The following is a 22872-nucleotide window of genomic DNA, read 5'->3' as shown; positions in this document are numbered from 1 at the left end:
AGAAGCAGAGTGGTAGAGGAGCAGTGGAGTGGGGTTAGGGGTGAGCGAAGATGTTTAACATCTCAGGACAAGCAAGAGAGGCAAAGATTAGATGGAAGTAAAAAAAAAAAAAGAAAAGAAAAATGAGAGGAAAGGAAGCAGCTATGGTCTCAGTGGAAAGAGAGCTGGGCTAGGGCTCAGAAGACCTGAATTCCAGCTCTCTGTTTACCCACTATATGAACTTATGATGTGGTAAAGCTTCTTAGCCTCAGACAGCGTGTTTCTTCATTTGTTAACGTATTAGCAATATCCACCTCACAGAGCTAGTTGTGGAGAAGAAATAAGATAATTAAAATGCTTGGTAAATCATATAGCTTAATAAAGAAAGCATTAAAGATGAGAAGAGTTGAGAAGTTAGGAGGAGGAAAAGACTAGAGAAGATTACTTGTAAAGGATAAGAAAAAAAGAGAGGTACCATTCAGCTTCATTAAAAATCACCCAGGAGATATCTGAGTTGGGCTTTTAAAAAGGAAAAGAAAACGTGCATTCTAGATCACAAGTTAGATGCGTGGTCTACTGACGCAAGAGGGAAGTGGAGGGGTAGAAAGGAGTTTCTGCGGCAGGCTTGTCATCCGCCATCCACGTGACTGGGAAAACCTCACAGTAATCCAGGCCCGTTTTCCTCACAGGAAAGTAAGGAAAATCTATATTCTGTCTCCTATTTCAGAGGGATTGTGTGGGAAATTACCAAAGAGAAAGGCCTTGAATTTATTGAAAGTATTTTCTTCGATAAAATCAGACTCTCAAATATGTAAACAAGGACTAATTCGAGTGCTTTCCCAGGGATGGCAGAGATGAACTGAGTTTGTCAGGTGAGGCCCAAAGCCAAGAGAGTGGGATCTTTCCCCATAGATGCCCCTGGATCTGAGGGACATCTTGTTCATCGAATCCCAGTCACTTTCATCTTCTCACATCCCATCAAGCATCCTTCCCCCTCTCATCACAGGGTGCAGAAGGACATCGCACTTAACACCAGTTACTCAAAGTGAAACATGAGATATCGACTAAAATGTTTCCAGTGTTCATCTGCTCTCCTAACATCTAGGGGAAAACAAAAAACAAAAAAAACCTTGGACATTATGAATTCACAGGTGAAATATTTGGAAGCCACCTAGCCTGTCCCTCCTCTGTCACATCACTCATTTGCCATCATCTATCTCAGGCTAAAAACATGTGTCTTAGTTAAAGGCCATTCCCGGATGCGTTCCCCTTCTGGAAGACGTCTCAGATTCACAAACCTTTTCACTAAAGAAATTCTTCAAATCTACCTCCCATCCTTCTCTCTGCCTTTTTGGCCAATTTCTAATGGCCTGAATCAGAGCTAACCTCATCCAGGCAATCCACCGAGTTCTGTGCCAAACTCAATTTCAAAGTCTTTTCAAGGACAAAATTATCCCATCTCGGGAAGTGTAAACTGGACCGCGCCTTAGGCTTCTATCTGCCCCAGTTTATCCTTTGAAGTCTCTTATCAGTGGAGTCCTGTCTTGAGTCTCCGTTGCCTCCCGTATGAGTAATAATACTGACCCACAGAAATTTTGAGAGGAAGAACTTAGGAATCGCAGTCCCAGTGCCCACAGGAAAACAATGCCACCCCGCCATCTCCGGCGGTGCGTTCACCTGGCAAGGCACACACGTTGCCCCAGGAAGATCATGAACATGTTGTATGACTTCCCAAGTCCCCTGCTCTCGGCTTCTTGAAGTACTGACACTAACCCAGGCCTTTGAGACCTCTTGGGATCTAGCCCTGGAGCACCATAGTCCAGAGAACATTTTAGTCCATGCTTAATGACCTTTCTATCACTGGAGGGCCTAGAAGCGCATGCTTTGCTCTGATGCTCCAGCCAAGTGGACCAGGAACTTAGAAAAACTGACTTCAAGGAATCCCACTTCATGACACTCTTTTGCTTTAACCCAGACTAATCACTCCAGCTTCCTTCCGTTAAGCCCTCCATTCACTTGCGGCAATGGAGAATCAGCGGCTCCAGCACGTGTTCAAAGCCGGGTGGAGCACAGGGTGGGGGGGGTCCAGTTGGCATGGGAGCTGCTTGCTTGACAGCAAGGGCAGGCTGAGGTTTGAGTCGTGTAGAAATGTTGGCTCCTTGGTTCTCGCAAAGTCTTGTGTGTGGAGGTCTGATGGAGTTAGCAAGTCAGAGGTGACAGTTCAGAGGTGAGTGGATGTATGATGAATGAACTGAAGGATGGACGTGTGAAGGGAAGTGATGTGGCCCCTGGGGCACCCTCCTGACGCTGTTGACATCACTGAACATGGGGTAGCCAGCGCTTCAGTGTTCAGGCCACCTACCAGTGATAAAACAGCTCACTGAGAATTGCCAGCCCAGTCCAGCCCAGCCAAAGGCTCTCTGCCCTCATCCACGATCCTTACATAGGAGGGAGAATGGGGAATTATTTTTTGTCACTGTGGGTAAGGAGTTCAAGTTGCCCCAACACTCAGGCCAAAGCAACTCACCTTCTGAAGGACTTGAACCTCGCACAGAGCTCTGACTACTTGGGCATCAACTTAAAGAAGTACGCTGAGGGTGGGGATTCTGGGTAGGGTAGAAATCTAAGGGACCAAATCTAAAGTCATTTTGGTTTGTGGGTGTCAAGGTCACTTGTACAACCTGCCTCCTTATCTACCTGCCCCTCCCTTCCCTGTACATCACCTCCGGTTGCCCCCTCCTATTCCTCCACTGGTACCGCAGAGTTCTCTTTGTTCTCCGATGGGATCGCCAGGTAGTCAGACCTGTTGGAGGAGAGACGGGGGAAGAAAATCAGTGCATTTGTACCCAGAGGTGCCAACACAGGAAAAGGGAAGGAGCAAGGGCCCCAGGAACAAGGATGTCTCTAGAACACCTCTGCTCTTCTTTCTCACCATGTTACCCAAGAGAAAATGAGAATGGCCCTTTCAGCAGACTAGAATAATAAATACTTTTGTTTTTTCCTTCCACCAGCAACGTATGAGTCTTCTCATTTATCCACATTGTTCTCAGGACTTAGTACTGTTAGATTAAATCAGCCAAACTGATGGATGGGAAATTACATTTTATAGATCTTTTAATTTTCCTTTCCCTGATTACTGGTGAAGTTGAGCATCTTTTCATAAGTTTATAAGCAATTTGGGTTTGTACTTCTGCAATATGACTTCATTTGCTTTACCAGTTTTCCTTCTGAGACATTTGTCTTTTTCTTTGATGATTCCATGTCTTGAAAATATCTTTCTTTTTCCTCTTATAATTTATTTATTTTATTTTTGGCTGTGTCGGGTCTTCGTTGCTGCGCGTGGGCTTTCTCTAGTTGCAGCGAGCGGGGGCTACTCTTCGTTGCAGTGCACGGGCTTCTCATTGTGGTGGCTTCTCTTGTTGGTGGAGCATGGGATCTAGGTGCACAGGCTTCAGTAGTTGCGGCATGTGGTCTCAGTAGTTGTGGTTCGTGGGCTCTAGAGCGCAGGCTCAGTAGTTGTGGCACACGGGCTCAGTTGCTCCACGGCAGGTGGGATCTTCCAGGACCAGGGCTCGAACCCATGTCCCCTGCATTGGCAGGCGGATTCTTAACCACTGCACCACCAGGGAAGTCCAGTATCATAAAATCTTTACTCTAATAGCTGTATAAGAAATCTTTATATCTGACAGGAAAACTCCTACCAGCCACCTCCCCCAAACTTATTGTTCTTTGAAATAGGCAAACTATGGCCCATGAGCTAATAAAGGCTGTTACTTGTTTAAAGGGTTGCACACAAACAAAACGAAAGAACAATAGGGGACAGAGACCCTCTGTAGCCTGAAAAGCCTAAAATATTTACTATCTGACCATCCTCTGGCTTAGACTAGTTTTAGCCTCTGGGCTTCTGTATGACTTTTAAGATCCGCTTATCAAGTTCCTTGAACAATCCATTGGGTATTTTGATGGGAATTTTACTGAATTTGCAGATTAATTTGGAAGAGAATTGCTATGTTTGTAACAGTGAGGTTTTAGTCTTCAGTTATTTAACTCAAATCTTTCAGTAAAATTTTGTCATTTTCTCCTTAAATATCTTACACGTTTTTATCAGATTTATTCCCAGGTACTAGAGAGTATTTGTTGCTATTGTAATTGAATTTTTAAAAATGTTTTAAATATTGAGATGTTTCTCTAAATTTTTGTGGCTGGAATATAGGTGCTTTTATATTTATATTTATAAATATTTTGATTTGTATCAACAATCTTATGAAACGTTCTTACTAGTTCTAATAGTTTGTCTATAGATTCCTTTGGATTTTCTATGTAGGTAATCATATTGGCTGTGAATGATAATTTAGTTTCTTTCTTTACAATTCATACTCTTTTTTTTTTTTGTATTTACTTAGTGCACCTAGGATCTCCAGTATAGAATAGAAGCAGGTATCCTTGACATATTTCTAATATTATAGGCAGTTCTTCTAAAGTTGCCGCATAGATATTTGCTGTAGGTTATACTAGTTGCTGCCATTAATCCGTTTAAAGATGGTTGGTGTTTAGGTTTAGACTTATATGTATTTCTCTTGCTCAGGACACATTGTGCTACCCGAATCTGAAGAGTCATACCTTTCCTTAGCCACTGTATCTCTGAATATTGTCTCTCCTCCATTTTCTCTCTTCTATGCTAATCGATCTTCTCAATTTTTGTCTTCCTATTTCTTTGTGATATTCCCCCTTTTTATATCTCTGTGCTTCATTCTGTGAAACTTCCTTATGTTTATCTTCTGGTCACCAGTATCCAATCTCTGGTGAACCAATCCATTGAGTTTTGAATTTTATTGACTGTATTTTTCATTTCCAGGTTTTTCTTTACTCCTGTTCAAATCTGCCTGTTCTTTTTTCTTAATAACTTATTGTATTCTTGTGTTTCGGTTCCTACTCTTGTTTTAACTCTTTTAAGCAAATTTCTTTTCTATATTCCACCAGGTCCTTCTTGTGTCTGAAGCTCCCGGGGTTTAATCCTGCCGTCTGTTACTTCTCTTGCTCATGCTGGATTATTTCCTGCTGTGTCTTTTAGTTTTGGATGAGACTGTGGAATCAGATTCAGCAATGCTTTATCTGGGGAGCACTGTTAAGCCTCAGCTAAAAGCGGGTCCCTTCAGAAAATAGTTTTTCATTTGCGTCTACATGGTTATCACTGTCTGGGGACTAATTTTTTTTTTATTGACTTTCTCAGCTTAGAGGTTCCTGGATCACGTGGGTAGCATAAATTTAAATCCCAAACGTTGTGAGAGCAGGCTTGTGGTTACCGGTTCTCAAGAATCTTTTATGTTTCTACTTGGAGTCAGGCCAGGTAGATAGGTTTCCTTGGCTTTTCTCTGGGCTGGTGGACTGATGATTATTTACTGATCTATCTTTTGCACGAGCTGTAGCCCTCTGAGGATCCTGGTTCTGCTGGTGACCTCAGTTCCAACTCTGTTTCTTGTGCAAGGCCAGCTGTGGGTACTTCCTGTCCAAGTGTGGGCACTTCCTGTCCAAGTGTGGGTACTTCCTGTCCAAGTGTGGGCACTTCCTATGCTCAAGCACTGAAATCTGATCACCCAGGTCACCAGGAATGACAACTTCCCCAGCATATCCTTTCTTTCCTTCTATCTGGTCAGTTATAATTTTTTACTTTCCTGAGATCATAGATTTCATGAAAAATGATACTTTATCAAGCATTTCTAGGTGATAATAGCCTAGGGTTTTTAGCTTATCACCTCCACTGTGTAAATCTGTAAGGGTTATTTTCTATCTTTCCTCTCCCCAAATAACAAGCCAACATGGCCCCTTAGACTCTCAGACCCCATCACCTGTTACCTGTGCTCGAGTGACTAGGGCCTTGGCGAAAATGGCCAAGGTACAGTCCAGACGTTGGAGCAGAAGAGCCCGTCTCTGGGTTTTCAATCACGGCCAAGCTCCAGGGGGAAGAACATGTTTGGAGCTCCTTAGCTAATAGACGGCAGAGCCCAGGTGGCCTGATGAGCTCTGTGGTTTACAGCAAACAGCTGAATGTGTCGGGAACAGCAAGGACACCAGACAGGCTTCGGTTCAAATCCCAGCCTCTCCTCTCATTATCTTTGTGGCCCCAGCAAGCCACTTAAGCTCTTTGAACTGCTTCAGCATCTATAAAATGGTCATAATAATGCTAATGTCATGGGATTGTGGTGGCAGCGGATGGGCTTTACATAGTGGTTAAGAGTGCAGGGCACGAGGTAGCAGGCACGAAGTCAAACTTGGCTTTGCCTCTTATAATGGTCTTGGGCAAACTTTCCCAGGCTCAGCTTTCGCATCTGTAAAATGGGTATATTCATGCTGCCTACCTCAAACGTTGTTGTGAGGAAAGTGGAGGACTGTGTAAATTGCTCACCACCTCACCCATGAGAGCGGGCGCTCGGAAGGGGCGAGCTATCATTATTTTGGCATCTTTGGACTTACGCATTTTCTTGGGCTGCCTCTTCGGCCTTTGAGACCTTCCTGTAGCAATATATCATCTCGATGAGCAGCCACAGAGTGAGGAAGACCAGGAGGATGTACATCATGATTTCTGAGACCACAGAGGTGAAGTCTTCTCCAGCTGCAAGGGGGGGAGTGAGGCTCACAATATGCATGTCCCACAAACCCAGAGCTGTCCCTGAGGTCTGAGATACACGAAGCCTATTTCTAGGTATGTCTTAAATAAGCACTGGGTCTAAAGGAACGCAAGAGGGTACCAATGAGATTTAACATCCCCTAATTCTCCTGCCTGTCCGCTTGCTCACTAACTTTCTTCAGATGCTCTGGAGGGAGGCATGAGGGAGAATGATGGGTGGAGGAAGAAGTTATAGAGCTGGAAGGAATCCTGGAGCTGAGATACATGCAGCCAGGTCTCAGTTTTCCTACTTCCCGGTGTGTGAACAGTCATTTCCCTGATTTGAGACTCAGCTTCTTAATTTGTAAAGTGAGGGTAATAATTCATACCACACATTACCTGATGTATTAAGGATACCTTGGGACATGTAAAAGTCTGCACAGGTGTGACGCACATGTCTTAGTTGAGCCGACTCTGTCCTCTGAGCTTAGGGTGGCGGAGTGTGGTACCCCCGGGAAGAGGGCGTCGGAAAACATGGACAGGGCCACGTGGACAGTGCCGTCAGCCCACCCAGTGACCTGAGCATGTCTGGATGAGAAGCAAGGACGTTCCCAGCTCATCTTCCCTCCAAGTCATTCCAAACCCAAACAGAAATGAGGGTTGGAGAATTCCACATATGAACCAGGCTGTCCTCAGAGTTCTACTTCCGGAGCACAGATCTGATCCTGCCATATACCTACTGAAAACCTTCCAGTATTCCACACCACCCTCAGCATAGAGACCTGACTCTCTTAACAGGGCACAGGAGGCCACTCGCCGTGCAGCCTTCCTCACCTCATTTCCATTCAGTTGGCCAGCAAAACCTCTCTACTCATACACGCTGTGGTCTTTTGGAATCTGTGGACGTTTCTTCTTTCTCTTCCCTCTTCCTAGATTGTATCTCACACCCCAGTGCTACCTCTGTCCCAACATCGCCTCCTGCTTTTCAATCTCCCAACCATTTTTCTAGACTCCACTGAAGTCACCTCCTCTGTGAAGCCTTCCTCAACTTCTCGTGCAGTTATTATTCACGTTCTTCTCCAGGCACTTTTCCATCCATCTATTATAACACTTCTCAGATTGTACTGTGATGTATTTATCTCTCTTCTCTACTGACTGTATGCTTACTAAGAACATATTTATTTCTGATTTATCAGCCTGTTGCCTAATCCTAGAATACTTGAAGTATTCAATAAGTATTTGTGGAATGAATGAATGAATATAAATAAATATTGATCTTCCTTGTTTCCTAACCAACAAAAATGACAAATAAAACATGGTAGGGAATTCCCTGGCGGCCCAGTGGTTAGGACTCGGCACTTCCACAGATGGGGCCCAGGTTAAATCCCAGGTTGGGGAACTAAGATCCCACAAGTCGTGTGGTGCAGACAAAAAAAAAAAAAAAATTTTTTTTCATTTAAAAAAAATAAATAACTGAAACATAATACATGGCAAATGTCCCGACATATATTCCTTCCTAGTGGCAAGGAAGGCTGCAGCCACATCTCCCTTTGCTAGCTCTCAGCAGCAAATTAGATTCATGGTTATTCATAGGGCATAAGTCATCCTCAAGGCCTTGCTCATTAAAAGCACAATATAGGCACAGCCATGACCTTCACCTCAGAGAAGCAGTCCAAGGGCTCCAGGATCACCCAGGTTTCCTAACTGGAGCTGGAGGCCACAGATGCAGCTTGAGGTACAGGAGAATGCCAGACACATCAAATGTCTTTTCACGGGCTGACAACGGTCTGGTTTGCGATGTGCTCAACTTCAAGCACCCTATTTCTTTCTTTTTTTTTTTTTCGCGGTACACAGGCCTCTCACTGTTGTGGCCTCTCCTGTTGCGGAGCACAGGCTCCGGACGCGCAGGCTCAGCGGCCATGGCTCACGGGCCCAGCCGCTCTGCGGCATGTGGGATCCTCCCGGACCGGGGTACGAACGCGTGTCCCCTGCATCGGCAGGCGGACTCTCAACCACTGCGCCACCAGGGAAGCCCCCCTATTTCTTTTTAAATGCAGTAGCCAGAAGTAGTACCCCAGGAAGCTGTCCTCAGTAGCTTTATTTACCTCTAGGCGAAGAGAACTCAGATTTCTGTCTTAGAGCCAGGAGGTGAGAGCCTACGCCAGGATCAGTCCAGCTTGAGCAAAGAGAAGCAGGGAGATTCTCTGGGACCACAGGGATGGAGCAGACGTGGGGAATGTGTCATGGTGGAGCGTGCAGCAGTATGAGAGCAGTGAATATCTGGGGGTGGGGATGCAGAGGGCTGCCAAAGGGGTCACGGGGTCCGGCGAAGAGAGAAAAAGAAAAAGTGGCAGGGAGTGGGTGGTGGTGGAGGGAAAAGATGCAGTGGAAACACAGGTAATAGAGGCAAAGATCTGGACCGCAGTCCTGCTTCTGGTGCTAACGTGCTTCATGTCCGGGCAAGCCCTCCTCTTCCAGAGCTCTGTCTCCCAGCCACAACATGAGGGCGTCAGAGCTGCACCCTCCCACCACCTGGGGAGTCATTTCAACTGACCTTCGCCAGACCGCACCCCAACCTGCTGCACTCACACCGCAGCAGTGGTATGGGGCCTTCTGCACTGAAGGAAAGCCCCCTGGGTGATTCCGATGCCAGCTCTTTGTTCAGACCCCTGGACTGAAAGACAGCCAAGCTTCCTTCCAGCCCTAACGTCCCGAGGGGCTCTGTGGCTCTGATGACAAACTTGTTTTCCCTCTGTTCTTACCCAAGTCTGGCTCTGGTGCCTGGCAGGCAGGCAGACTGGCTCCGTTTTGCCACGCTTTCCACTGGCTGCGCAAAGGTCTCTGGAGGCAAAAGCCTTTGAGAGCACAAGGTGGAGACAGAGGCAGCTTCCTAGGGCCTGGCTGTCACCAGCCGACAGTCCCGAGGATGAACAGCAGAGGGCGCCAGGCTCCCTTCCCCCGGGGGCACAGGTGTGTAAACAGAAGAGGATAATGGAACTTCTGAACAGAAAAATACCTTAGAGAGCTCCCAGTCCAACCCCCTCGATTCACACAAAAGGAGACGGGATCAAGGAGGGGGAGAGGCTCATCAGGTCTGAGCCAAGTGGCCTGAGAGTCCCTGTGCAGCATCTGGATTGACCTACCTTCCGTTTTAGTCTTGTCTAAATCATGACATCGCTCGCTCTGCTGTGCACTCTCGTTTGCTTCATGAATTTAATCACCATAACACGATAAAAAAATAAATACACTTGTGGCCTGAAAGTCGGGAATCCTGGCATCCTTTTCTAGGAAGAGCCTGGCTTTAATTTGACCTCTCCTTTCTTTCCTGCCCCACACCTTTTGCCTGTTCACTGACCTGCATCTTGGGGCAGCCATAATGCTGAGAACGTGCTGGAAATAGATCGTCTAGGAAGGGCTAAGTAAAATGGAGTCATCATTTAGCCTGGGTGAGAAAACACAAAGGGAGATGCATATATCGCTCCTCTGCCACATGAAGGAACATTTGCAAGGGGTGAGAAGCCACAGTGCTCTGAACAGTGAGTCCATGGAAAGCAGAACAAGACCAGTTCTAAGTTCACCCTCAAGATTCTGGATTCGATCGCAACAGAAACTTTTGAGTTAGCTTGATGAAAGAACTTCCCAGCCTAACAAGGAACCAGCTGTGGGAAATCGGGAAAATTTAAAGATTGGAGAGCAAACCGCGTTTCCCCTTCTCATAGCTGAAAGTGAGGTTATATAACGAGAGACGCCAAGGATGGGGAGGGGGTTTCTTGTATGACTACTGTGGAGGGAGACAGAAGACAGAGGCTGTCAGACTTTGGTTTGTAGCAGTTGTTCTCAAAGCAACAGCACTTCCTGGAAACTTTTTTTGTCATGCTCCATCTACGGAATCAGAAAGCCTGGGTTTAAGAAGTCCTGCAGGGGGCTTCCCTGGTGGCGCGGTGGTTGAGATTCCACCTACCGATGCAGGGGACACGGGTTCGTGCCCCGGTCCGGGAAGATCCCACATGCCACGGAGCGGCTGGGCCCGTGAGCCATGGCCGCTGAGCCTGCGCATCCGGAGCCTGTGCTCCGCAACGGGAGAGGCCACAATGGTGAGAGGCCCGCATAACGCAAAAAAAAAAGTCCTGCAGGGGAATCTGAGGTTGGCTGAAGTTTGAGCACCGCTAGTTCAGAGGTTTGTATGAGTTACAGACAAGAGGGTAGATGACCTCTAGAGAACCTCAGGAGATTTCTCTGAGCCCATTGAATCCGAGATTCAGTGCAGGCCAGAGTAGGTGTAACTGTCTTGGCAGTTTTAGGCTTCAGGGAGGCTGTCCTCTTTCTCTAAAGGGGAGAGTCCAGGGACCGGGTCAAGATTACTGCACTATCATCTCCAAGCCTTTCTGCTTTGAGGAAAGACACAGAGAGGCAAGCTTTCGGGCGGCTTGCAGAAAGCTGGCCGCCCCAGGAGGACAAGCCAGTGGTGACATTTTTAGATATCACCACTCCAGATACATGGGGTTTTGCATTCTGCAAGGGGCTCATTTATGTGGAAACCCGCTGTCCTCCCTCCCCCGAGAGCAGGGCACCCAAGGCAGCCTGTGCCCTAGCCTTACCCTCCTCGGTGACACGGAGGGGGATCAGCCGGGTGGTCTTCACGAAGGGGCGATGTGCCTCAAACTCAAACTCCCGGGACACGTTGCAGGTGTAGAGGCCGGAGTCGTTCAGGGTGACATTGAGCACAGTGATGGACACGTCCTGCAAGTCTTTGCTCCCATTCCACTGCAGGCGTCCCTGGAAGGGGCTCTCCACCTCCTGGTGGCCGTTCCGATACTCATAGATCTGCAGGTAGAGAAGCAGAGGGTGTAGGAGAGAAGACAGGGTAGAGGTGGGGACAGGGCGGAGAAAAGGACCAGAATGGTGCTCGGACGTGGGGACGGGGACAGTGTTACCAGGAGCTCCCAAATGTGGGAGTGGGATGGGCGTCTCAGAGGAGGGCAGGGAAGAGAGCAAAGACAGGGAAAGACGGGCAAAGGCACCCAGGTGTCGGGGCACATGGACACGGCAGGAAGAGGCGGGCAGGGAAAATGGCTGGAAAGAAAGAGGACAGAGGAAGGTGAGTGAAGTGTACAGGAGATCAGGAGAGGGAAATTGAGAGAAAGGAAGGATTGGAAGGAGGCAGAGAGAACAAGAGAGAAAGGTGTGTCATGGGGGCAGCCGGGGAGAGACTAAGGCAGAGAGGCAGCTTCATGCGTCATGAAGACGTCTGAGAGCTCTGGCCTCCAAAAGTGTCTCTCGGAGCTGGTCCCCTTGGAGGGGATGTGAGCAGTCGGGGCCAGGCCGCAGGAAGGGGACCCAGGCTGCTTAAGTGGCCCACATGAGCAGAGAGCTGCCAGCCAATGTGTACACATCAGCTCTTCCACTCTGGGCGAAATTAGATCTGAAATGTGGTCTCTACATTTCTCTTCTCAAACACTTCCACCTTCTGACATACCTTTTTTTTTGTTTCCTTCTACAGCTGTGCAGTCCATCTAGTTTCTGCTTGCCACGTGTGGCTACTTACATTAAAATTTAACTTACTAGGAATGATATAAAATGTAACATTCAGTTTCTCAGTTGCACTAGCCACAGTTCAAGTGTTCAGTGCCACCTGTGGCTGGTGGCTACTGAATTGGACAGCACGAATATGGAACATGTTCATTGTCACAAAAATTTCTATTAGTGTTGTTCTGTATTTCCAGCACAATTTTTTAAGTTTCTTTTCCTCCATCTGAGCCACCTTCTCCTCACTTTGGGCAGGCCTGGAAGCAGAGCAGGTGGCTGGCATATGAACAGACCTGAGGCTCGTGGGGACCTCTGCATCTGGTCAAGACGTCCAGGCTCCTGTAACCTACGCACTAGCCTCGGTTGCGGTCAGCCCTGAGCCAGGCGCTAGGAAGCCTACTGTCCCAGGCCTGGCACCTGAGTGCAGCAAAGCCACATCAGAATGGCACATCCAGCCTAGAGTGAGAAATGAGTCCAGCTTTAGGAGAGCTAGACAGAAGGGCAAGCAAAACTCAATTTCATCCTAATGTTGTGTCTCCATTAGGTCTTCGTGGGGAAAAACTTGCCCCCAGGAAGATGAGGCAGTGCAGTAATAAGCGCTTTGTATCTGCTGTCAGACGACCTGGTTCAAATCTAAGCTGTCTCACTAACTTAATTTCTTTGACCCTTAGTTGCCCCATTTGTGTGTGTGTGTGTATTCTCTATCAAACACTTATACAGTACTTCTTATATTCCAGAACTATTCTCAACGCATTAAAAATTATAGCACATGAGTCCTGGTAACAGCTCTGTGAGGTAGCTATGGCTTATATCCCCATTTTAGAGATGAGGAAACTGAGGCACAGAGAGAGAGGTTAAGCAGTTTGTCCAAGGACACAGAGTTAAAATAAGTTGTGGAGTCAAGAATCAATCCCCATGGGCTTCCCTTGTGGCGCAGTGGTTGAGAGTCCGCCTGCCAATGCAGGGGACGTGGGTTCGTGCCCCGGTCCGGGAGGATCCCGCATGCCACGAAGCTGCTGGGCCCGTGAGCCATGGCCACTGGGCCTGCGCGTCCGGAGCCTGTGCTCCACAACGGGAGAGGCCACAGCAGGGAGAGGCCCGCGTACCGCAAAAAAAAAGAATCAATCCCAGGCAGCCTGGCTCCAAAGACAGTGACAATGTGAATAATGGTCATCCCCAAGTTGGTGTTCAAAGTATATAACAACCATTTTGGCACTGGCACCAACCAATCAGAACTGACATTGGCCATGGCTGATCCCTTAGTTCCCACATCGTGGGAGGTCTGGAGGTTCCTAGTGGGAAGGATGGTGATGAAGCCACTTGGGAAATTTGGCACAAGTAACCACTATAGGACTATTTAAATATGTTACCCACTGATGTGTGTGTACCAGTTGCACATCAGTCTTGGTCACGCCCGACATTCTTGTTTCACTGAGATTGTGAGACTGAAATGAGGTAACCTATGCTATCTCATTTAATGACCCTTGGAGTTATTTCAATGTTTCTGTGAATTTAATCCATCCAGCAGGATGGTGCAGAGATTCGATGAAAACACCTGCACAGTGCCTAGTGGGGTGACTGGCACACAGTAGGCTCTAAATACTATTCATGCCTTTCTCCTCCTTACCCTGCCTGTAACCGGGAGTGCCCAGAGCTGGCCTGGAGCCCTCCCTTTCCCAGAGGCTGGGCTAAACTAAGGCTGTCAGTAATCTGCAGAGGAGCTGTCAGTGCTTTGGAGAGAAAGAGCCAGTGTTTGTCAGATCGTCATTCCCCAGGCTGTCGGGAGCCAGGCACACAATGGCAGAGGCCAGCGGAAACAAAGGGCAGAGTCAGCAGTCAGACATACAAGGAAATCTTTACCGCCCTCGGGCCTGTAGAACCATTCCACCACCGTGGTGGCCTCAACGTCCTCCCTCTTCATGCAGGAGATGCAGCGCAGCTTCATGGGATTGCCCTGAACCGCCTCCGTCTCCGAGGGTACTTCCACACACACAGGGGAGCAGACGCCAGCTGGGGAGAGCCCAGACGCCAGGGAAGGGACAGGAGGTGTTAGGGGAGAGGCAGTGGAGAACAAGGAGGGAGGGAAGAGAGACAGAGAAGGCAGAATCATGAGACAAACTGGAAAACAGCATGCACGTGTACGTATCTCCCCAGGTACACCCTCTCACCACGGGCAGGGATGAGCCAGCATTGACTGCAAGCCTCCCCGGAAGCAGCAGGGATGCGGTACAGCTCGTACCTCAGCTCTGCCCTCAAGGACTTAGAGTCAAGGTGGGAAACAGGGCACCCATGCATCCATCCATCAACCACCCATGCACCCCTTCATTCCACCAACACCCACAGAAATCTACTCTATGCCAGGCCTGACGCTGAGATACAAAGATGAATAAAACACGCTTCACGCCCTAAAGACATTTATAGTCTAGCAGGGAACACATACTCCTGTCATAAAACCAGACCATGATGAGTGACATACTAGAGGAGAGGCAGTTACTCCTGGCTGGGCTGGGAAGAGAGGAAGAGAACGATGGTGAGACTTAAGGCCAGAAAGGTAGATCGGACCCATGTTGTGAAGACCTCTGTATGCCCTTCACAATAGGAGGGGTCACATGTTTTAAAGCCTTAGAGAGATGTAATCATATCTGTGTTTTATGGCAAATGTAGGTGATTCTGGTGCATGGTGGAGGACGGAGCAGCAAGGAAGAGAATGGTGAGCTGACCCTGGGGCTGGGGCGATGATGCTTCACCCAAGGAGGAGAGAGAGACACACAGTTAAAAATGAGGAAGGGGAAAAAAATTAAAAAAATAAAAAAGTAAAATAAAATAAAAACAAAATTTAAAAAGTAAAAAACAAAAAAAGGGGGAGTTAGATTGGGGGGCACCTTGGAGGCCACCCGCAGGCCTGGACTTATAGTTCCTGCCCTCTAGAAACTCATGGCCCATTAAAGAGGGTAAGTACAGCAGACTGAAAATTCAGAATGAATCAAAAGCGGGACGTGGCTGCCAAGAAAGCAAGTGCAAACGTGGGCTGCGTTATCAGATGTACACGGCAGGACAAAGGAGGAGCAGTTCCCCGGTGCAGTTCAGAGCAAATCTGGACCACTATGATCAATTCAGGGTGTCACATCGTACGAAAGGAAGTTTTCAACGAGTGCATGTGCAGAGGAAAGCAAGATGGAGAAGGGTCTGGGGGCAAAGTCTGGTAAGAACAAAGCGGGGACCGGGAGGGCTTAGCTTGAACACCGACGCACCTGTCTTCAAATATTTGAAGGTTGGCCTGTGGAAGAGAAAATAGATTCTTTCCAACTGCAAAAGTCACATGAAAGTAAAGCTAACTCAATTAAAAAAATTTTTTTTTCTGGTGCTGGAGCTGTTAACGAATTCGAAAGACTCTTTGGTAAGAGAGTTTGCCTGTTATACAGAAGATTCAAAAGTGAGATGAATCGCCAACGATTCTTATATCAGAACTTCTAACCCCTTCTGAGGCTACCTTCTCATTAACGATAAAAACAGAACCCCTAAAAAATGAAATAATACACATAGTAATTTAAAAACTAGTCCACAGTGTACGGTCAGTCTGTTCCTCTACTGGCAGACAGTTCTTTCTAAAAGCAGAGAAAAGCTTTATTTAGAACTTAAAATGAGACTGACCGACTAACTAGGAGTCAAAAAATGAAATATTTGACTCAGAAAGCAACAAATTTAATTTTTAGACATAGAGTTTAAAAACTAGAGGCACTATGATAAAATTTAACATATCAAGGTAAAATAAATTTCATTGGCTTTAAACTCTCAACAAGCAGGGGGTGGTTTTATCAGGCAGCCTGCAAGAGGCTCTCCTGCTTCTGCATAATGGGTCATCACTTTAATCGGGGGAGGGTCCATATCTAGAGAGAACTGATCAGAAACATTTTCAGAATATGAAGAGTTTGAAAACTTGAGTATTGACCTGGTTTAAAAAAAATAAAGCATGGTCTGTGCAAAAGTTTGGGAGCGGATAGAGGTGTAGAGTGTGCATTGAGAACCCCATGTAGCAGGGAGCCTCGGGGCACATTCATATTTAATGAGACTTCAGAGAAGAATACGAAAATGTACCAAGGAATGTACAGTTACGCTTATAGAGGCAGAAGAAAGACGGTATTGGGCAGCTGAAGGCTTGGGTTTGATAGACTTTTTTTTGGCCACACTGCACAGCTTGCAGGATCTTAGTTCCCCAAACAGAGATAGAACCCAGGTCCCTACAGTGAAAGCACAGAGTCCTAACTACTGGACCGCCAGAGAATTCCCAGTTTGGTAGACTGTCTAACCTCTCTGAGACTCAGTCTATGCATCAACAAAATGCTGAAAATAATATTTATCTAATAGATGTGTCATGCAAATTCTATGGGATGATTTCTACGAATGTGCTTTGTACATTCGTTAATGTTATTTTCCTTCATTTATTTCTTCACTCTTTCAACATATATCGAGTGCTTATTGTGCGCCAGGCACTGCTCTAGGCACTGAGAACACAACAGGGGACAAAACAGAAACCATCCCTGCTCTCATGGAGCCCACATTCCAGTGGAAGGTGAAGAAAATAAGCAACATTAAACTGCAATAAGTGCAATTATAAGAAAAAAATAAAACAGAATAGAGGAGTTAGGGTGTGCATAGAATCATCAGAGACTCACTGAGAAGGTGACGTCGAGCAGGTGTTGAAGGAAAGAAAGGAGGGAGCAAGCTGTATGAATATCTGTGTGAAGGTGTGCAGAGGAGATAGCAACTCGAGAGCCCTAGGGTGGGAGTGTGTTGGCAAAAGCAAAAAGCACAATAAAGTACAGGGCACAAAGTGAGAGTAGGAGGAGATGAGGCAGGAGAAATAAGTCAGAGCCGGATCACGGCTGCTCTTCCAGCCCACAGTTAGATCTTTGGCTTTTGCTTTGAGTGACATGGGAGCACTGGAGGCTGCTGAGTGGAAGAATGACATGATTTATACAAAATTACCTGATCTGACTGCTATGTTGGGAATAAACTGAAGAGGTGAGGAAGGATAGGGTGGAAGCAAAGAGAACAGTTAAGAGGCTGGTACAGTGATCAGACTGAGAGGTGGTTCAATGACTTTGCTTAGATGAAGGGAACAGTAGAGCTGCTGGGGCTTGAAAGTGTATAGTTTGCTGGACTAACATCCTTGAATAGGTGAGAGGTGATAGCCTCTAGTGAACAAGTAGATGAGTTGGTCTTAAATATAAACACGGTTAGTTCATTTAGAGTTAAAGGAGGGAAGGCAGAATACACGCAGTCAGGATGGTGAGTAGGGCACAGCAGCCTCTCTTTGTTCTGAGTTGCCCCTGAGTAATCCAAGGTATCATCAGACAGCAAGCCCCACTGATCGCCTTCTTGCCAAAGTCCGGTATGAAGTCCTAAGAAAGAACTCAGCTCATGAGGTCAATTTAATTCATGAGGTCCTGGAAGGAACATTGCAAAATGGCCACAGAATCCTCTCATCCTTGTTTGCCTTCCTTTGCGATATGACTCGCTGCTCCTTCCACCAAAAGGTAAAGTATATTTCTTCACCCTGTAAGTCTCCAGTACACTATTGCCTCTCTTTCCAAGAAATCCTCTAGATATCCAAGAAAAGATTGTACATATGGTCGACATTCAACCCACATTGCTGACTGTGAATAATAAACTCCTGGAATAATCTTGGCCAAATCATTTGACCCATGGTCTCCTCTTCAATGTCTATAGTAATAATGAGGAAACCAGAGAAGGAAGAAAATATTAATTATGATTATATTTAACTAAGGAATAGCATCAATCTATTATCAGGTGGATAGTAATGTGTATGTAACCAACTCCTCTAATAACCCCAAATCTTTTTCTTCTTTGGTTATTGCTATATTGCTCCTCTTAACTTTGCTCTGCAATGCTAAGAAAATAAAGGCTTTGATTAGAATGTAAATACTTTCCAAAGGGGGGTGATAAATGATGTTATTTGTAGATATTAACACCCTGAAATGACTTGGTCTATCAGATTAGCCAGTCACTTAGCAGAGCCTTGAAAGAATGGGATGTAAAATGGGTTACTGGGGGAAGAGAGGAAAACACTCCCCAACACAACCAACACCTGGGAGAGGAAAATCAGAAAAGACACTAGGAGGTAAAAATGAGTAAGGCCCTAGGAAAGGCAATGGCATGGGAGAGGAGTGGAAGGGTGGCTCCAAAGAGGGATGAGAGGACAGACGCCAACCTGGCAATCCTGTATAGCAGCACACATGTCCATAAGAGGAGCTAGAACAAGCCCTGGAAGACTGAAATCAAGAGGTAAGAGTTCTCTAGCAAGTCCTTTCCCCTCCACTGCACTCATTTTCTCATCTCTAAATTGGAAATAATACTGCTTTCCCTGACTACCACCATAGGATTGCTATGGGGACCAAAAGAAGAAATAGATTGAAAATTGCTTTGTAAACTGTAAAGCACAAGGCAAGTGTAGATTCTATTATTATTATTATTATATACTTTATTGAAGGAAATAAGGGAATTTTGTTCAATTCACGCAGAAAATAAAAGAATGGAAAAAATTCCATTCATATTGGGAAGGGTGAACACATCTAAGTTAAGTGCTTTCCAATGCTGGAATTACATGCAAACATTACATTACCCTACCATTCAATTGTGCAGCTCAAAGGGACGTTAGGGATCATCCGCCCCAATTTCCAAACTTATGTATTTCCAAATATACGTATATGAGGAACAAAATACTCTAAGGTTATTACACAGCAAGCTAGTGGCAGAGCTAAGACTCCAATCCAGGCTTTGTAAGTCCTAGTCAAAAGGTCCTTGGCCTATAGAGTGCTCTCCCCCTCCACTAGAATTCAGGCATATATGCTAAAACTTAAATTAGGGTTTGGGAAGAAAGGCTCTTTAGAATCTCTCCCCAACCTTCTCTACAACTTCATCTCTCATTGCTTTACTCATGCTCTTTCTTATACAGCCCAACTAACCTCTCCTAAGCCCCCTAGTCTTAGCCTCCCCCTGAGGAAATCACAGCCTTAAGTCTTCAAGGCAGGTGAGATCATTGGCGATCTATTATGTCTGCTTCATCTTCAGGTCTGGTTGACCCTACTGGGGATGGGTGGCGGTGAGTCTGCCCTTGGGACTGGCATTACTCTCCCTCTTTGTCCTTCCCAGCCTGTCTCATCAGGCATTTTGTTCAACAGGAAGCTTGGCTCTGCTTCTGGTCACATGCAAAATCCAGATAATGCTGGCAGCCAGAGTTAGTCCTGGAGGCTTAATAAAGTGATACTAAGGTAAAGAGGCTGTTCCCATCAGCATATCTGCCACTGCACCAGCAGAATGAGTTCCCTGCCAACCACAGAGCATAATCCTATACCCAGTTTCAGTAAGGCAGGTGGGCATGCTCACATCTAATTATACTGGTTATTGATTTTTAACATGGAGGAATGTAGCTAAGATCATGTAAAGCAATTATCAGCTGGAGAGCACCTATATTTGACCTGAGGATCTAAGTTGCCAAGACTGAGATGCCCATAACTACACAACAACCACACACACACACACACACACACACCTACTACATCCTCATCAATCCATGCAGATGCCCATGCCAACATGCTCTGACATACACTAGCATACACATTCAGACCCTGAGGCATACATCAACACAGTAAAGCATTCTCTCAATCACACATTCAGACATTATCATGTAGACTCATTAACTCCCACTACACACATGCAGACCCCACTCCAAGCCCATCTCTAACACCACTCTGCTCAGCCTTACTGTTTCAAGTATAGGATTCCCTTATTTGGAGGGAGAAGGTCACCTCACTCCTTCACAGCAGACAAACAAGAACCTATTTATCTTTAAAGGCAAAAAAACTCAGCCCCCCAAACACCAACGCACCTTAATTCCACATGTTCATGAAAAAGAAGAAAGATGCAATTCCCAGGTGCCTATTTATCTAATATATCGCTGCAAATGGCTGAAGCCTGTTTTACTTATTGAAATTAAACAGATGGATCAACAACTAGTTTCATTCTCAAAATGCACGCATCCAGATTTTTTTAATATATAAAAATTAATTCAAAGACCTCATTGAGAAATGAAATGTAACGGTAACCGAGATTTTTTAATAATGAATGTGACTGCATGCTCTTTCAGCTACGGGAAAGGGAAAAAAATACTTTGAAATTAACAGGAAACGGGAGGAAGGGTGGAAAAACCACCAAGGGAAGTTCAGGAATAAAGCAGCACGGGAGTGGGGAGGCCTTTTTCCAATCTCAGAATCCCAGCTCTCATGGAACCCCTCTGGATCCCGTATCTGGCAGACATGCACAGGGGGAAGTCAGCCAGGGCTCCTCGTTTTCACCAACGACATCAATAAGTGTTATTACTGTTAGCATTATTACTGTCATCTGCATCTCGCATGGCAGGGTGCTGGTACTTACCCCACAAAATGAGCAGGAGGGAAGCCAGGGGAAACAATCTGTTGAAGCCAGGCATCTTTTTCAGCGGGTGGCTTCCGGGGCTAAACAGAGAGATTCCCTGGGTCAACAAATGCTCCCTCTCAGTACTTTCGAGGAAACCCTCTGGGACGAACTGCTCCAAGGGAGCGACTTTCTGACTGAAATAAGGGCCAAGTGCCGTTTACTGGGGAGGCTCTGCGGGCTTCTTGAGCCGGGCGGGGGTTTCAGCTCCAAGCCACTCTGGCGGACTGCCCCAATTCGAGGGAGTGGATCGGCAGCGTGGCGCGCCCTCCCCGGAGCCCGTTGCTGGGATCCGGATCAGCACCACGGACAGAGCCTTCCCCGCCCACCCGGAACTTCCAATTCCAGTCGCTCAGCTGTTTCCCCTGTTTGCACCTCGGGGAAAGCTCAGCTCCGAAGTGAGCGGCAGGCAGGCTCTAGGCGGCTGAGCTGCCGGAGGGGTCCCTGTTGATCCATCTCTCACCTCCCTACTGAGAGTTACGCTCCGACCAGGATCCACCCAGACCCGGGAGCGCCGGCTTCGTCCGCCCTGATCGCCTTCTCCAGCTGGGCCTGCCCTCACACCCGAAACCACCGGGGCTGCCGTCTGAGCTACAGAACTCGTTCCACCTCAGTCCAGTCCACACCCGCCGAGCCTCCCCGGGGAGGTCCGGAGGGGGGCCAGGAAGGAGGCGGAAGCTTCTGTGCGGCCTGCGATCGAGAGGTGGGGTGGGTGGGCCCCGTCCCCGAGCTCGCCTGCAGATCGTGCAGGGGCCCAGACCCTGCGTGGCGCGTGACCAGCCGCCCTTCTCCAGGCGCCCCGACCGTGTGTGCTCCGTCAGCCTTGACATGCGCAGGCGGCTCTCCACCGCCACCACCACCACTTACCCCCCCCCCCCCCGCGCCAGTGCAATACTCCCCACCCCCAAACAGGCGTGCCCCTCTCAGGGCCGAGCGCGGCTGCCGAGCGCAGGGGCGGAGCTCGGAGCGGCGCAAAGACCTCAGCCCCCGCGATTTCTCTGCTCGCCGGCTGACTCCAGGTCTGCCTTTCGCATCTCCACACCTCTCCCCAGCACCGGCACGCCTCCTCTCACCAATTCACCGCCCCCACGCCCCCGCCCAAGCAACCCCGCTTTGGCTCCTGCACAGACATGCGAGCTTCCAGCTCCGGGAAGAGGAGGGCCAAATCTCTTTCAATGATGTCATCTTTAATGTACATGCTACATGGCTCCTGGCTTCTCTCCCCCGACCCCATCCCCTCCTGGTATATCCTTTGTCTAGCCTTGATTAATTGGTACCGGGCACCCTGAACGCAGCAAAATAATCCCTGCTTAGAAGTGGGGTAAGAGGGAGGGGCACCTGTTCCCGTGTTCACCTCCTCACTGGCTGAGGAGGTGATCCAAACGTCTGTGCAACAGTGGTGTTGGGGGTGGAGCAACTCCCTCTCGCTCTGCTCACTTTTTTGTTGTTGTTGTTAAGTTTAAAAGCAGATAGACTGTGGTTTGGCTTCTTCCAACTATTAGCCTCACCCTAGTCCTAGCAGCTGTTTCACTGCCCCTCCCCATCCCTGGAAGGGAAACCTGAACGTTTAAATTTAGTTATAAACTCAAATTGACATAATAGATTAGGAATGCCTGGAACCGAGTGAAAGATTAATACAAGAACCTCTCCCCCCTTCTCATTCCCTACTGCTCCCTTTCCAAAACGGGAAGCTTGACACTGATATTCCAAAACAGAACGGCAGAGTAACAGCTGACGGTAAGTGAACCATGTGCAGGAAATTCTCCCTCCTAACATATCACAGAGCAACAGAATGTCCTTCTTCCTGGGCAGGGAGCCACCAGGCCATACTCTGTGTTGCTTTGAAGACCAGCCCTTGAATCACAGTGTGTTAGACCTGGATGAGAAGTTAAAGACTTAATTCAACTTCCTTTCCTATTCTTGAATCCCCCAAGGACATTCCTGATGAACAGCCTTGGCCTTTGTCAGGAATGAGAGCTCACTACTTCACAAAGTCAGTCCCTTCTAACGTTTAAGGAAGTTCTTCTTCATATTCAGTTGAATTCTGTACACTCTTCCTTCCTCCCCAAACTCCATTAAGTGGTCGGCAAAATGTTTTCCTTAAGAGAGAGCTATGCTTCCCCACATCCCACCCCAGAATTTTTTGTTTGGGGCTAAGCTTCGTAAGTCTCTTCCAGTGTATTTTCTCGTAGTTTCCAACCCTTAACTACGCTGGTCACTGTCTCAGGAGGATTTTTAGTTTGTCGGCATGATACATCCAGAAGAGGGAC

At 47.2% G+C, this 22872-nt stretch overlaps 1 protein-coding gene across 2 annotated transcripts; it reads right to left on the bottom strand.

Moving 5' to 3' along the window:
• Window positions 1–205: 205 nt before the first annotated feature.
• SCN3B (sodium voltage-gated channel beta subunit 3) lies at window positions 206–21413 on the bottom strand. Of its 2 annotated transcripts, XM_027081978.1 has the most exons (7): window positions 21066–21413; window positions 20564–20739; window positions 13956–14119; window positions 11182–11407; window positions 6451–6589; window positions 2703–2782; window positions 206–2337 (listed from the first exon to the last, which is right to left on the bottom strand). In XM_027081978.1, exons 2-6 carry the CDS (start codon window positions 20616–20618, stop codon window positions 2719–2721), a joined length of 648 nt encoding a protein of 215 aa, XP_026937779.1. In that variant the 5' UTR covers window positions 20619–20739; window positions 21066–21413; the 3' UTR covers window positions 206–2337; window positions 2703–2718. The 2 variants fall into 2 exon arrangements, with proteins under 2 accessions (XP_026937779.1, XP_026937778.1); XM_027081977.1 differs by lacking the exon at window positions 21066–21413 and having other exon boundaries at window positions 206–2782; window positions 20564–20618.
• Window positions 21414–22872: the final 1459 nt, after the last annotated feature.

The sequence above is a fragment of the Aethalodelphis obliquidens genome, unplaced genomic scaffold (assembly GCF_003676395.1).
Source record: "Aethalodelphis obliquidens isolate GAN/ISIS:26980383/991018 unplaced genomic scaffold, ASM367639v1 scaffold46, whole genome shotgun sequence".
NCBI classification, from domain to species: Eukaryota; Metazoa; Chordata; class Mammalia; order Artiodactyla; family Delphinidae; genus Aethalodelphis; species Aethalodelphis obliquidens.
This window is presented reverse-complemented; position numbering and strand designations above follow the sequence as displayed.